The sequence below is a fragment of the Myxocyprinus asiaticus genome, chromosome 12, assembly GCF_019703515.2.
Source record: "Myxocyprinus asiaticus isolate MX2 ecotype Aquarium Trade chromosome 12, UBuf_Myxa_2, whole genome shotgun sequence".
NCBI classification, from domain to species: domain Eukaryota; kingdom Metazoa; phylum Chordata; class Actinopteri; order Cypriniformes; family Catostomidae; genus Myxocyprinus; species Myxocyprinus asiaticus.
In genome coordinates, this window is record NC_059355.1 from 4,082,776 (window position 1) to 4,098,612 (window position 15,837).

A 15,837-nucleotide genomic window follows, 5' to 3' on the forward strand; every position below is an offset into this window, starting at 1 on the left:
TGAACATGCACCTGTGGAACGGTCATTAAGACACTAACAGCTTACAGACGGTAGGCAATTAAGGTCACAGTTATAAAAACTTAGGACACTAAAGAGACCTTTCTACTGACTCTGAAAAACACCAAAAGTAAGATGCCCAGGGTCCCTGCTCATCTGCGTGAACGTGCCTTAGGCATGCTGCATGGAGGCATGAGGACTGCAGATGTGGCCAAGGCAATAAACTGCAATGTCCGTACTGTGAGACGCCTAAGACAGTGCTACAGGGAGACAGGAAGGACAGCTGATCATCCTCGCAGTGGCAGACCATGTGTAACAACACCTGCACAGCATCGGTACATCCGAATCTCACACCTGCAGGATAGGTACAGGATGGCAACAACAACTGCCCAAGTTACACCAGGAACGCACAATCCCTCCATCAGTGCTCAGACTGTCCGCTATAGGCTGAGAGAGACTGGACTGAGGGCTTGTAGGCCTGTTGTAATGCAGGTCCTTACCAGACATCACCAGCAACAGTGTCGCCTATGGGCACAAACCCACCTTCGCTGGACCAGACAGGACTGGCAAAAAGTGCTCTTCACTGACGAGTTGCGGTTGTGTCACACTAGGGGTGATGGTCGGACTCGCGTTTATCATCGAAGGAATGAGCGTTACACCGAGGCCTGTACTCTGGAGCGGGATCGATTTGGAGGTGGAGAGTCCGTCATGGTCTGGAGAGGTGTGTCACAGCATCATCGGACTGAGCTTGTTGTCATTGCAGGCAATCTCAATGCTGTGCGTTACAGGGAAAACATCCTCCTCCCTCATGTGGTACCCTTCCTGCAGGCTCATCCTGACATGACCCTCCAGCATGACAATGCCACCAGCCATACTGCTCGTTTTGTGCGTGATTTCCTGCAAGACAGGAATGTCAGTTTTCTGCCATGGCCAGCGAAGAGCCCGGATCTCAATCCCATTGAGCACGTCTGGGACCTGTTGGATTGGAGGGTGAGGGCTAGGGCCATTCCTCCCAGAAATGTCCGGGAACTTGCAGGTGCCTTGGTGGAAGTGTGGGGTAACATGTCGCGGCAAGAAATGGCAAATCTGGTGCAGTCCATGAGGAGGAGATGCACTGCAGTACTTAATGCAGCTGGTGGCCAGCTCAGTGGTAAAATACGCTGGCTACCACCCCTGGAGTTCGCTAGCTCGCTAGTTCGAATCCCAGGGTGTGCTGAGTGACTCCAGCCAGGTCTCCTAAGCAACCAAATTGGCCTGGTTGCTAGGGAGGGTAGAGTCACATGGGGTAACCTCCTCGTGGTCACTATAATGTAGTTCGTTCTTGGTGGGGCGTGTGGTGAGTTGAGCGTGGATGCCGCGGTGGATGGCGTGAAGCCTCCACACGTGCTATGTCCCCGTGGCAACGCGCTCAAGCTATGTGATAAGATGCGTGGGTTGGCGGTCTCAGACGTGGAGGCAACTGGGATTCATCCTCCACCACCCGGATTGAGGCGAATCACTACGGGACCACGAGGACTTAAAAGCACATTGGGAATTGGGCATTCCAAATTCCACCCCCCCCTTCCACCCCCTCAGGGACACATTATTCCATTTCTGTTAGACACATGTGTGAAATTTGTTCAGTTTATGTCTTAGTTGTTGAATCTTTATGTTCAAAAAAATATTTACACGTCAAGTTTGCTGAAAATAAAAGCAGTTGAAAGTGAGGACGTTTCTTTTTTGCTGAGTGTGTGTGTGTGTGTGTGTGTATACATGCATGCATACATACACATTTATTAATTGAGCATTTCCGCATAAAAATGAGTAACAAATAAGCATATGAGCATTTGAAAAGAAGTGTGTCAGTCAGACTGTGTGCAGGAACCGAACTGAGCTCGGTATAACCGGTGTTGTGCCTGATTGGCCCCTGTCCCTAAAGCCCATCCCTAAACCTTCCCCTAAACATAAGGTTACTAGGGAGTCCAAATTTGACACTACACTGGTACTGTAGAAACACTGGTATCGTGACATCTTTTTATTTCAGTATTGGTACCGAAGTACTGGTACTTTTGTCATCACTATTTGTCATAAGTAATTACACCAAGAAAAGTGCTTTTAGCAAGTGTAAGTTTTCTTCAGTGTGGTACAAAATGTGAGATACAGGTTTCCCAAAAGTATTTTGACACCTTGAGTGTACATAAAAAAAATAAATAAATAAATATATATATATATATATATATATATATAATATATATATATATAAATAAATAAAAAAGACCCTATTTATTTATATATATATATATATATATATATATATATATATATATATATATATATATATATATAAATAAATAAAAAAGACCCTATTTATTTAATACAGGTTTGTTGTCTTGTGTACAATTTATTTGTGCACATTATTGCAAAGAAAATAAATGTTTGTCTTCGTAATCTTTCTTCAAACATACAGTAACTTGCTGTGTTTTATATTGAATAATGAAGCTATAGATCTACTTGCATTAGTGAAATGTGTCCATAGTTAATGTGATAAATTACACCTGTGGTTATTCTGCTTGGACATCTGTGTGAACATGAGAGGCCTTGACTCACAAAGTGTCTTAAGTGTCCAAATCATTTTTGGGCCAAATTGTATGTGGACACCCCCTTCAACTCAACTGGTTTGGCCATTCCAGTAATTCTAGTGATAACCAATCTTAATGCTACACCGCACAGTGCATTTGATTCTGAATTCACTGTATGGCAAATATAATTTCAATGCATAGCATTAACTTTTTTTTTCCTCATAGAAATTATTGGACTAGCCAAACCTGTTAATTAGAAGGGGGTGCCCACACACTTTTGAACATAAAGTGCATTTCTCCAATGTTTATATGGTGGATTAACAAATTGATCTTGTGTTAAGATTCATCATGGAAGTCCGCCATTAGTCCTTTGTCTAGATCGTCCTCTTCTTCATCCTCCTCTTCCGCATCCACTCAGTCAGAGAGTCTGTGGGCCCGCAGGGATTTGGAGAAGAGGGCAGATTCAGGGATGACCTCACTGGGAGAGTCGAGTTACCGGCCCAGTGGTCTGACATCTTCACTGTGTATGTTCATTTTATGTGAACTCCTCCTCAAACACACCTGATTCAGCTCATTAGTAGAGGGATCAATGAACTGAACTGGGCGTGTCAGATAAGACATCCACTATGTGCAGTTCTGGGATGCTACACTTGTTAGCAAAAAAACAAAAAAACAACATTGTATAAAAAATGTAATTTTATGTAGCTCATCATGGTAACCATATTTAATATAATAATAATAATAGTTTGTTTATATAGCATCTTTTAGCGATTAAGCACAAAGTGTTTCACAAAATCCAAAACACACACGTAAAACCCAACATATTCACATAGTAATAAAAGCAAGTCTATACAAATGAGTTTGAGCAAGACTTAAAAACAGACACCAATTCAGAAGATCTAATCTCCCAGGGAATGCTGCTCTGGCAGCTCTGTCACCTTTTGTTTTGTACGTGGATCTTGCAACAGCCAACAGTTCATGACAAGAAGGTCTTGGAGGCCTAACGGTTTCATAAGGTCTTAAAATTCTGGCGCCAACCCATGTAATGCCTTATGTAATTTAATAAAATCTTAAAATCAACCCAAAAATCAATTGGTAACCAGTGCAAAGAAGCTAAAACTGGAGTAATAAGATCAAAAGACCTTGTTCATTACAAAAGTCTAGCTGCAGCATTTTGCACTGATTGTAGCCGTGCTAAAGTGCGTTGATTTAACACTGAAAAGTTGTCATTACAATAATCAAGGCAAGACGAAATAAAAGCATGTATGAGCTTCCTTGAAACTCGAGACATGTCTCACCTTTGGAAATGTTCCTTAACTGATAAAAACAAGATTGAACTAACTTCCTGACATGGTATTCAAAATTTAAATTAGTGTCAAAATAGACAAATTTCACCACCTGCTGAATATTTGTGACCACCTTATTAAGTGCTGACTCATTCTGACTTTTTTTAGAATCATGATTATATTAGATCAGATTATAATAACCTCTGTTTTATTAGTATTTATCTGAAGGAAATTACATGCCATCCAATTTTTTTATATCTCCTATATTTGCTTGAACATGTAAATTAGTCTGATCATTGAGGGATTCAATGACAAATACAACTGCAGGTCATCTGCATAGCAATGAAATTGTATTTTCAAATTGCAGATCCAAAAGGTACACACACAGTGAAAACAGTGTAGGGCCTAATGGAGGTCCTTGCGGAACACCACAATTCATTTTAGAAGTCATCTCATCTCCAAAAAACACTACAAATTTTCTATTCTTCAAGTAGAAAACAAACCTGTCTAATGCCACTCTAGATATTCCCACCCATCTCTTCAATGTATCAATTAAAACTGAATGATCAACTCATGTTTTTTCTTTTTGTGCTTTAGATCGCTCCGAGCGTGTTACCTCCACCTATGCACAGGGTGCTCGACCCAAAGAGAGCCAGTACTCATACTACAGAGAGAGCGGTTCATCCAGTCGCTGTATCCCGACTGAGTACCTCCCCCCACTGGAACGCAGCTCCCACAGGCTGACCTCCGAGTACCCGTCTGGCTCTTTCTCTCGCGAAACACCACGTTCCACTTCCAGTTCTAGCTCCACCAGAACCTCCACCTCTGTCTCAGATCCCTCCCATGTTTCATCCTGGAGCTCCACCCCTTACACGCCCCTTACTGTTCGAAGCTCCAGCCCACCTCTATCTAACCCTGTCCCTGCTCCACTCACTACTCGGAATAGTGGTGACTCCGATGGCAGGCGAACAACCAGGCGTCTGCTATCCCGGCTTTTCTCCCGACGCTCCAGTCAGGAGTCAAGCTCTACTACTAGCTCAGTGTCTGATTCAAGGTCATATGACTCTGGCCCAGATGAAGCCCCACCCTGTCAAACCCCTCCTCCAGTCAGTAGAGAGAATTTGGAAGCAGAGCTGAGGAGCTCGGACCCAGTTCAGGCATTTTCATTTCTGCGCAGGCACGGGCCGTCCCTTGCTCCTGTCCAGGAGAGTGCCAATGTGGAGCCTGAACAGGAATCGCTCAGGGCTTCAGGAGGCCTGGCTTGGCTAAACTGGAACCGCTGTACCCCTCTGTTTTCTCGGCGTCGAAGGGACGGGCGGGATGAAAGTGCCCGCTTGAACCCTCGCTGCTCACCCCAGTTTCCTCTTAGTGACCAAAATGGCCGTAAAACACCCAACCGGGGCTCTTGCTGTGAAGATGATGACGATGATGAAGAAGAGTCATTGTCATCAGAGGGTGCCACAGCAGCAACCTCCACTGAAGCCTCAGGTCTCTCATCATCACTTCTGCAAGATGGAGCTCATCTAGCAGGACGGAGCAATGGGATTGGCAGAGTGGTGTCCAGCCCCCTCTTCCGTATGCCTGAGAATGTAATAATTGGTTTGGGAGCAGAGGGGAGGAGTCAAACCGATGAACAGGTGAAAGAAAAACCTGCCCCTTCCAGAGACCCAGAGAGACTGCGAAAGATTCAGGAGAGGTAAGACTTCTACTAAAGCAATGTTGATGATCACTACACGTTAATAAATGAATTAAACAGGACGCATACCCTGCGTCCTCAATAGTATGCAAGATTAGAATTGGTGCAACCAAAATTAAAATGGTAGGCAAAGGTGCCCTGGTGATTTACATTTTTAGTAACAATTTTAAAGTATACATGCATGCATGCTTTCCTAATATTACTTGTAACCCTTTGCGCAATGGAAGAGGAGTTTTTGACAATTAAGGAAAAGTGGCAAGGAACTTGAGGCCAAAGCAGCCACAGCTTGCTTGTCAATAGAGTATGTTTGGAAATGATAGAATGCTTGACCTTGCGCAAGATGTAACTGCAGGCGAAAGAACGAAGCAAATCTCAGGCTTAATGGGTCCTGTTCATTAACAATTGCATAGTTTTTGCCTGAATTTAAGTGCAAACTTGCTGCAGAATCAAGATTTCGTGAAAACATTCACACCGGTTTAATGTACTGTCGAAGAATGAGACCTAATAGTAGCAGTTGTTTACCATTTCATTTGCTGATTATAACCACATCTCTTTCCTATTTCATAGTTTGCTATTGGAGGATTCTGATGAGGAGGAGGGTGATCTTTGCAGAATCTGTCAGATGGGAGAGCATTCGAGTTCCAACCCTCTGATCGAGCCTTGCAAGTGCACTGGCAGCCTGCAGTATGTGCACCAGGACTGCATTAAGAAATGGCTTCGCTCCAAAATCAGCTCTGGTATGGTTGTCGTATTTTCTAGATGTAACTGTTGTGGATATTAGTTTGTATGATTAGAGAATTTATGCAGCCTGGTCTCTTGAGCGTTACGTAACCGTGGCAACATTTTTGCAAATCTAAATTGCGTGTCTTATTACACATTTTGCTGCAGTTTCCTAGTGAAATGTCCAGTGGGGGGGTGCCAAAAGCGAGTTGAAATGGTGTTGTAATCAGACAAGGTTTTTAAGGTAAATATTAGATGGAGGTTTTAATGAATAAAGTGTACCTCCCTAACCTAACCAATAGTGATCTAAAAAAGCAAATGCGAGGTAAACAAAACATCCTTACCCTAAACCAACACAAACCTTACCGATAGTTTCCAAAAACAAAATGAGAAATGAAAAGCACGCTTTCTGAAGCAACCATGTCATTTCATGTTGCTTCTGTGACACTTTTGTCTCACACGTCAGCATGCATGCTTGGTTAGGCTCGAACCATGGTTTTACGAGTCCAAAGCCCAACACTATCAAGAGAGCTACTATAATAGCTAACCATGTTGGAATAAGTGTGTAAATGTAGGCCAGTCTGTAATACAAGCATTAAAATTGGTCGTTTCTCAAGTGATGCATTATAGGAAGTATTTCGTTATCATAACATAGCAGTGTGAGAGTAATGGTACGAAAAATCAGCTGTTGTAGATGTGATTTTGTGTAAAAGTGGATAAAACGCACAGTTATTGTAACTCCTCTAGTGTTCATTTCACCACAGGAAACTGCGACAAAACATAGAACAAAGCACGTAAAGGTCAGTTTACATACGTTCATTCTATTAGACTAGGTTGAATTTATGCCATCTACACTTGTCAGTTTGAAAAGGGGGATCTGGGATTCAGTACCTGTGAACTGGAAGGTGGTAAATGTTCTAATATCTGGTGAAGAACATTGTTATTTATTGCTTGCTGTAATTGTAATTTTTTAATTCAGTCCATGTATCTGCTATGATATGCAGGCTCTAACTTGGAGGCCATCACTACCTGTGAGCTTTGCAAGGAAAAACTGCACCTGAACATTGAGAACTTTGACATTAATGAGCTCTACAGGTCTCATGAGAGGGTGAGTGGATCAAAATTTGACTTGTCAGTCAAGCACATTTGTTTTGACAATATCCTTGCAGCCTTATGCTAAAATGCTTTATCTTTTCACATCAATCTACACTCCATACCCCATAATGACATGGCAAAAACCAGATTTATGAAAACTTTGCAAAATTTTTAAAAATAAAAAACTGAAATATCACATTGACATGAGTATTCAGACCCTTAACTCAGTACTTAGTTGAAGCACCTTTGGCAGCGATTACAGCCTCAAGTATTTTTTGGGTATGATGCGACAAGCTTTGCACACCTGGATTTGGGGATTTTCTGCCGATCCTCTCAAGGGACCGTCGGTGGACAGTCATTTTTAGGTCCCTCCAGAGATGTTCAATTGGGTTCAGTCTGGACTCTGGCTGGGCCACTCAAGGACAGCTGTTCCTAAGCCACTTTTGCGTTGTCTTGGCTGTGTGCTTAGGGTCATTGTCCTTTTGGAAGGTGAACCTTTGGCCCAGTCTGAGGTCCTGAGCACTCTAGGTTTTCATTAAGGATATCTCTGTATTTTGCTGCGTTCAGCTTTCTTTCAACCCTGACCAGTCCCCCAGTCCCTGCCGCTGAAAAACACCCCCACAGCAAGATGTTACCACCACCATGCTTCACCGCTGGGATGGTATTGTGCAGGTGATGAGTGGTGCCTGGTTTCCTCCAGACATGACACTTGGAATTGAGGCCAGACAGTTCAGTTTTCATTTCATCAGACCAGAGAATTTTGTTTCTCACAGTCTGAGAGTCCTTTTAGGTGCTTTTTTTTTTTTTTTTTGCAAATTCCAAGCGGGCTTTCATGTGTCTTGCACTGAGGAGAGGCTTCCGTCTGGCCACTCTGCCATAAAGCCCAGATCGTTGGAGTGTTGCAGTGATGGTTGTCCTTCTGCAAGTTTCTCCCATCTCCACACATGATTTTTGGAGCTCAACCAGAGTGACTATCGGATTCTTGGTCACCTCTTTTGCTCAGTTTGGCCAGGCGGCCAGCTCTAGGAAGAGTCCTGGTTGTTCCAAACTTCCATTTTAAAAACTGTGGAGGTCACTGTGCTCTTGGTAACCTTCAATGCAGCTGAATTTTTTTTGTAGCCTTCCCCAGATCTGTGCCTCGACACAATCCTGTCTCTGAGCTCTGCAGGCAGTTTCTTTGACCTCATGGCTTGGTTTTTGCTCTGATATGCATTTTCAGCTGTGAGACCTTATATAGACTGGTGTGTGCCTTTCCGAATCATGTCCAATCAATTGAATTTGCCACAGGTGGACTCCAATCAAAGTGTAGAAACATCTCAAAGATGATCCAGAGATATGGGATGCACCGGAGCAAAATTTCTGTATGCCGTGTAGATTGATTTGGGAAAAAAAAAACTTTTTTTAAAGCATTTCAGCATAAGGCTGCAACATAACAAAATGTGAAAAATTGAAGGGGTCTGAATACTTTTGAGTGCTGTGTGTGTTTGTGTGTGAGATTTTTAATATTAGCAAACTATAGTTTGGCAAGTCGTTTAGGACATCTACTTTGTGCATGACAAAAGTAATTATTCAAATAATTGTTTACAGACAGATTGTTTCACATTAGCTTATAGATTAGACTATATTACAATTCCAGTGGGTCAGAAATTTACATACACTAAGTTAACTGTGCCTTTAAGCAGCTTGGAAAATTCCAGAAAATGATGTCAAGCCTTTAGGAAATAAGCTTCTGATAGGAGGTGTACTGAATTGGAGGTGTACCTGTGGATGTATTTTAAGGCCTACCTTCATACTCAGTGCCTCTTTGCTTGACATCATGGGAAAATCAAAAGAATCAGTCAAGACCTCAGAAAAAAACATTGTGGACCTCCACAAGTATGGTTCATCCTTGGGAGTAATTCCCAAACACCTGAAGGTACCACGTTCATCTGTACAAACAATAGTACGCAAGTATAAACACCATGGACCACGCAGCCATCATACCGCTCAGGAAGGGGATGCATTCTGTCTCCTAGAGATGAACATATGTTGGTGCGAAAAGTGCAAATCAATCCAAGAACAACAGCAAAGGACCTTGTGAAGATGCTGGAGGAAACGGGTAGACAAGTATCTATATCCACAGTAAAAAGAGTCCTATATTGAAATAACCTGAAAGGCTGCTCGGCAAGGAAGAAGCCACTGTTGCAAAACTGCCATAAAAAGCCAGACTACAGTTTGCAAGTGCACATGGGGACAAAGATCTTACTTTAATTGGCCATAATGACCATTATGTTTGGAGGAAAAAGGGTGAGACTTGCAAACCGAAGAACACCATCCCAACCGTGAAGCATGGGGGTGCATCATGTTGTAGGGGTGCTTTGTTGCAGGAGGGACTGGTACTCTTCACAAAATAGATGACATCATGAGGAAGGAAAATTATGTGGATATATTGAAGCAACATCTCAAGACATCAGCCAGGAAGTTTAAGTTCGGTTGCAAATGGGTCTTCCAAATGGACAATAACCCCAAGGATACCTCAAGTTGTGGCAAAATGGCTTAAGGACAACAAAGTCAAGGAATTGGAGTGGCCATCATAGAGCCCTGACCTCAATCCGATAGAAAATTTGTGGACAGAACTGAAAGTGTGTGCGAGCAAGGAGGCCTACAAACCTGACTCAGTTACACCAGTTCTGTCTGGAGGAATGGGCCAAACTTCCAGCAACTATTTATGAGAGGCTTGTGGAAGGCTACCCTAAACATTTGACCCAAGTTAAACAATTTAAAGGCAATGCTACCAAATACTAACAAAGTGTGTAAACTTCTGACCCACTGGGAATGTGATGAAAGAAATAAAAGCTGAAATAAATCATTCTCTCTACTATTATTCTGACATTTCACATTCTTAAGATAGTGATCCTAACTGACCTAAGACAGGGAATGATTTCTACGATTAAATGTCAGCAATTGTGAAAAACTGAGTTTAAATGTATTTGGCTAAGTTGTATGTAAACTTCTGACACTTCAACTGTGTGTGTGTGTGTATTGTCGCGGGGTGAATGAGAAACGTACACTGGCAGCCAAAAGTTTGGAATAATGTACATATTTTGCTCTTATGGAAAGAAATAGGTACTTTTATTCACCAAAGTGGCATTCAACTGATCACAAAGTATAGTCAGGACATTAATAACGTGAAAAATTACTATTACAATATGATTTTTTTTTTCAGAACTTCTTAAACTACAAAGAGTTCTCATCAAAAAATCCTCCATCAGCTTTGCAGCTGGCATTCTAGCTGTCAGTTTGTCCAGATACTCAGGTGACATTTCACCCCACGCTTCCTGTAGCACTTGCCATAGATGTGGCTGTCTTGTCGGGCACTTGCGCACCTTACAGTCCAGCTGATCCCACAAAAGCTCAATGGGGTTAAGATTCATAACACTCTTTTCCAATTATCTGTTGTCCAATGTCTGTTTCTTTGCCCACTCTAACCTTTTTGTTTTTCTGCTTCAAAAGTGGCTTTTTTTTTTTGCAGTTCTTCCCATAAGGCCTGCACCCCTGAGTCTTCTCTTTACTGTTGTACATGAAACTGGTGTTGAGCGGGTAGAATTCAATGAAGCTGTCAGCTGAGGACATGTGAGGCGTCTATTTCTCAAACTAGAGACTCTGATGTACTTATCCTCTTGTTTAGTTGTACATCTGGTCTTCCACATCTCTTTCTGTCCTTGTTAGAGCCAGTTGTCCTTTGTCTTTGAAGACTGTAGTGTACACCTTTGTATGAAATCTTCAGTTTTTTGGCAATTTCAAGCATTGTATAGCCTTCATTCCTCCAAACAATGATTGACTGACGAGTTTCTAGAGAAAGCTGTTTCTTTTTTGCCATTTTTGACCTAATATTGACCTTAAGACATGCCAGTCTATTGAATACTGTGGCAACTCAAAAACAAACACAAAAACAATGTTACGCTTCATTTAATGAACCAAATAGTTTTCAGCTGTGTTTGATATAATGGCAAGTGATTTTCTAGTACCAAATGATCAATTTAGTATGATTACTCAAGGATAAGGTGTTGGAGTGATGGCTGCTGTCTAGATTTGATCAAAAATGACTTTTTTTCAAATAGTGATGGTGCTGTTTTTTACATCAGTAATGTCCTGACTATACTTTGTGATCAGTTGAATGCCACTTTTTGGTGAATTAAACTAACAATTTCCTTCTGAAACGGCAAAATCTGTATCATTATTCCAAACTTTTGGCCGCCAGTGTAAGTTCAACAATTTACCCTGGAGGAGGAGTTTAATCACAATAGTGGTGATGTGAGGGGGTGTTAAAGACCCTGGGTGGGTGCAAATTTAGCTCCGGTGCATCCCATTTCTCTGGATCATCTTAGAGATGATTCTACAGATTCAGTAGTGGCAAGGATACATGTCAGAGCAAAGTAAATACTAAACATTTGTATTTTTTTTTTTTGCCTGTGATTGATTCCTCAGTCAGAGTATGAGTTCATCAGTTGCGGGTTGTATCTGGTGGTGCTCCTGCACCTGTGTGAGCAGAGGTTCTCTGATGTCCTTGGGGCAGTCAATGATGCCGGGGTAAGCAGCACTTTTTTTTATTTTTTTATTTTTATTTATTTTTTTTTTTTTTTACCAGCCTTGTCCTTCCACACGTTTCCTCTTTTACTATTATTCATTGTCTGTTCTGTTAGTTCATGTCCAAGTACAGTACATTGGTTCTGTTGTGTGATCTGTCACATGATATTATGGAAGTTTACATTGTAAGCTAATGTTGTGATTTTGAAAACCAAAACATTCTCCTCTCTCGCTCAGTTTTTCAACTTGGCGAGAACTCTGCACGAACACATGGACAATCTCGAAAGTACGTTTTGAATTACTTTTATATTTATATTGGTCCTGCACTGTAAAAACCTTGTCAGTTTGTCATGTTGATGTCTGCTTATTTATATAAAGCTTTACAAATGCTTGGGTAAGTATCAGTTATAATAACACTTTGCCCATTCTCTGGATGTGGAATGTCAATACTGAATGTGTAAACCAAATTTATGACAGTGACAAAGTTTAAAGTCTTGCATTGAGATTTTATGCATGGCATTTAATACAAATGTGTATTGCGCTTACATATTTACACAAAAGAAGGTTAAGGATATTATAGTGTAAATCTCTTAAAATACGCACTTTTCCGTGTGAGTTATAAGTGACTGTTGCAAGCAAAGAAGTAGGTTACCGGTGCCTTGTGTTTGTTGTAATTCTTATGTCTGTTTGTTTCTTTCCATCTTTTTTTCTCCAAGTTTTGATTCTCCAAGGTTGTTTTTGCTCATTGAGATTCTTCCTGATGTATTCGCACGTTCACAGGTTCATATGCAGAATCCGATGATGAGACTGAAGACAGCAGGCCGTTCATCGACTTTGGAGATCTGGAGGATGATGACGAAGAGGGGGAGGCTTAATCAGGTGGTGGAAGGGAAGGGGTGTGGCTTGGCAGTCTCCTCCCACTTCCTGTCTCACATTTGTCCTCCTATTTGAAGTGACTTTAGCCAATGTCTTATTGGCAGCATAACCACTGTCCCTAGCCTATCACAAGGCTTTCATAATATGCAGATAAATGTTGTCTATAGAAGCTATTTGGATCCCATTCTGATTTAAAAAAAAATAAATTCTTTTCTTTTTTGCATCAGAGGTCGGTAAGCACTCTTGAAGCTTTATTCAGTTAAAAAAAAAAAAAAGTCCGGTGAACTGTCGACCACCATGAGTGCTTTACATGATAACTATGCTGAGACTGAAGCTGGTTGGAGAAAGATTCATTTCTTGCATCATGCTTGCACTGGTGCAGTGGTAAAAAGATTGTCTGCTCATTTATAGGGCTGTTTGAAAATGGGATGATGTTTGGTAATATGTTGAATGATAAGAAAAATAAATAAACCCTTCATTTTCTTTTTGTTTTTATGCAAATAATACATTTGCATTGACTTGTTTGTTTTCGGAGAATGGGTGAGTGAGAAAATGTGATCACTTTGCTTTCAAGACTTTCTATTTACAGAGGACCTTTTCCACAGTCCTTTTGTATGTTGTATGTTGCTTTATAATATCAATGTAATTTGCTTGAATTAATTATTACAATAAAATGGAGGTATTGAGATACCTCACAAAAACCTGCATTCTCCTTCAGACTTTTCTTACAGATGGTTGAGTGATTCTGTAAACTGCTTTGCACAGCCTTACTTGATTTCCATATGTTTGAGTGCATCATGTAATAAAATTTTACCTAGGCATAAAAAGGACAAATATTAATACTCAAAAGCATGTTGAACAATAAGATGGGGGGGGGGGGAGATTCATTTGTTCACTCTCTTAAAGGAGTAGTTCACCCAAAAATGAAAATTCTCTCATTTACTCAAGTGAATGGTGTTTAACACTTTGAAGCAACAAAAAGCACACTAAGGCAGCATAAAATTAATCCATATAACTCTATTTAATCCATGTCTTCTGAAGCAATCCTTTTGATTTTGCATGAGAACAGACCGAAATACAACTGTTTCACCATAAATCTTAACATCATGATTTTAAGCTCGATTACACTTCCTTGTGCTCTGACATGCATTGAACACTTGGAAGTGTCATCAAGCTTGAAATCATGATTGTGCCTGTAGCAAGATGTACAGTGAAAGTTACATTTTTGGTCTGTTCTCACCCAAAATTGGATGGATTGCTTCATACGGCATGGATTAAACCACTGGAGGCATATGAATTACTTTTATGCTATCTTTGTGCTTTTTGGAGCTTCAGAGTTTTGGAAACCATTTATTTGCATTGTGAGGACCAACAGAGCTGAGATGCTCTTCTAAAAATCTTCATTTGTGTTCTGTAGAAAAGTCATACACATCTGGGATGGCATGAGGATGAGTAAATTAGGAGAGAAAGGGGGAAGTGTATGACATGCAATAAAGTGGTAACTCATTCAAAAAAGTCAATCAAATCTGCATCAAACAATACTCAATTTCTTTTAAAGATTCAATGCCATAAACTGGAAGCTTTGGCAAATCTAATCAAAAAGTGTTAGATGACTACTTCCTCAGAGGTGCTCATTGTAGCCACCTGGTAGCTTTTAAACCAAACTTACATTTTCTTAACTTCTTTGTCTTAGTTGTAATGTTGTGTTTTACAAGTGTAGTAACTATAACAAATGGGAAAGACAAAACAATCAGCTTTTAATTAATCCCATATCCATAACACATTTTGATATAATTACATAATTTATTTGTCAGGGACAATACACATTAATCGAACAACTCATTGATGTAAATGTGCCAGATTTAGCCAAATTTGCTAATTTTCATCTGCTGTCCATGGGCTGGGCAGGTTGATGTCAAAGTGCAAAATTACATTAAAAATACAGTTTTAAAACACAACAATCAAAACCATCCATCATCTATAGTCACTTATCCTATGCAGGGTCATGGTTAGTACTGGAGCCTATCCCAGCTGTCTCGAGCCGAAGGCCAATCAAAACCAATAAACAACATATCCTAAGAACATGATGTTCAAAAACACTGTATATAATATCCATAAAAAAATACCGCTAGTAGTAAAGGGATAGTTCACCCAAAAATAAAGATTATCTCATCGTTAACTGATCCTCATGCCATCCCACATGTGTATGAATTTCTTTTTTTCTGTAGAACACAAATTCTGATTTTTAGAAGAATATCTCGGCTCTGTAGGTCCTCACAATGGAAGAAATTGGGTGCCAATATTTGACACTCCAAAAAGCACATAAAGGCAACATAAAAGTAATCCATATGACTCCAGTGGGTTAATCCATATCTTCAGAAGCGACATGATAGGCGTGGGGCAGAAACAGATCAATATTTAAGTTATTTTCTGCTAGAAAATCTTCTCTCTGCCCAGTAGGGGGGCGGTATGCATGAAGAATGTGAATCACCAAAAACACAAGAAAAAAAAAAAATGTTGTATATTGCCACCTACTGGGCAGGGAGGAGAATTTATAGAAAAAAAAAGGACTTAAATATTGATTGTTTCTCACTCACACCTGTCATATCGCTTCTGAAGATATAAATTTAACCATGAGTCTTATGGATTACTTTTATGCTGCCTTTATGTGTGATTTATGGAGCTTCAAAATTTTGGCACCCATTAACTTGCATTGTATGGACCAAAAGAGCTGAGATATTCCTCTAAAAAATCATTTGCATTCAGTAGATGAAAGAAAGTCACACATCTGGGATGGCATAAGGTTGAGTAAATGATGAGAGAATTTTCATTTTTGGGTGAACTATCCCTTTAAGTGTGCCATGTTGACAGTTCTGGTTTGATGACCAGATTTTTTTAGAGAAAGCACCATTCCAGTCATGGGTTGCTCTAAAAGCAAAAGCTAACTGACCAACAGCACTCTTTCTTAAAGGGTTAGTTCACTGAAAAATGAAAATTATCTTATCACTTACACACCCTCATGAAATCCCAGGTGTGCATGACT

General features: G+C 40.5%; 1 protein-coding gene across 1 annotated transcript in view; it reads left to right on the top strand.

Moving 5' to 3' along the window:
• The window catches only part of LOC127449149 (E3 ubiquitin-protein ligase MARCHF7-like), a 36,512-nt gene extending 23,015 nt beyond the window's left edge, over nucleotides 1-13,497 (top strand). Inside the window, exons 5-11 of the mRNA XM_051712382.1 lie at nucleotides 2,897-3,079; nucleotides 4,439-5,537; nucleotides 6,105-6,274; nucleotides 7,262-7,365; nucleotides 11,820-11,921; nucleotides 12,156-12,204; nucleotides 12,699-13,497. Of these exons, the coding sequence (XP_051568342.1) occupies nucleotides 2,897-3,079; nucleotides 4,439-5,537; nucleotides 6,105-6,274; nucleotides 7,262-7,365; nucleotides 11,820-11,921; nucleotides 12,156-12,204; nucleotides 12,699-12,793 (1,802 nt within the window). The 3' untranslated portion in view covers nucleotides 12,794-13,497. The remainder of the gene's footprint in view (nucleotides 1-2,896; nucleotides 3,080-4,438; nucleotides 5,538-6,104; nucleotides 6,275-7,261; nucleotides 7,366-11,819; nucleotides 11,922-12,155; nucleotides 12,205-12,698) is intronic.
• The last annotated feature ends 2,340 nt before the right edge of the window (nucleotides 13,498-15,837 follow it).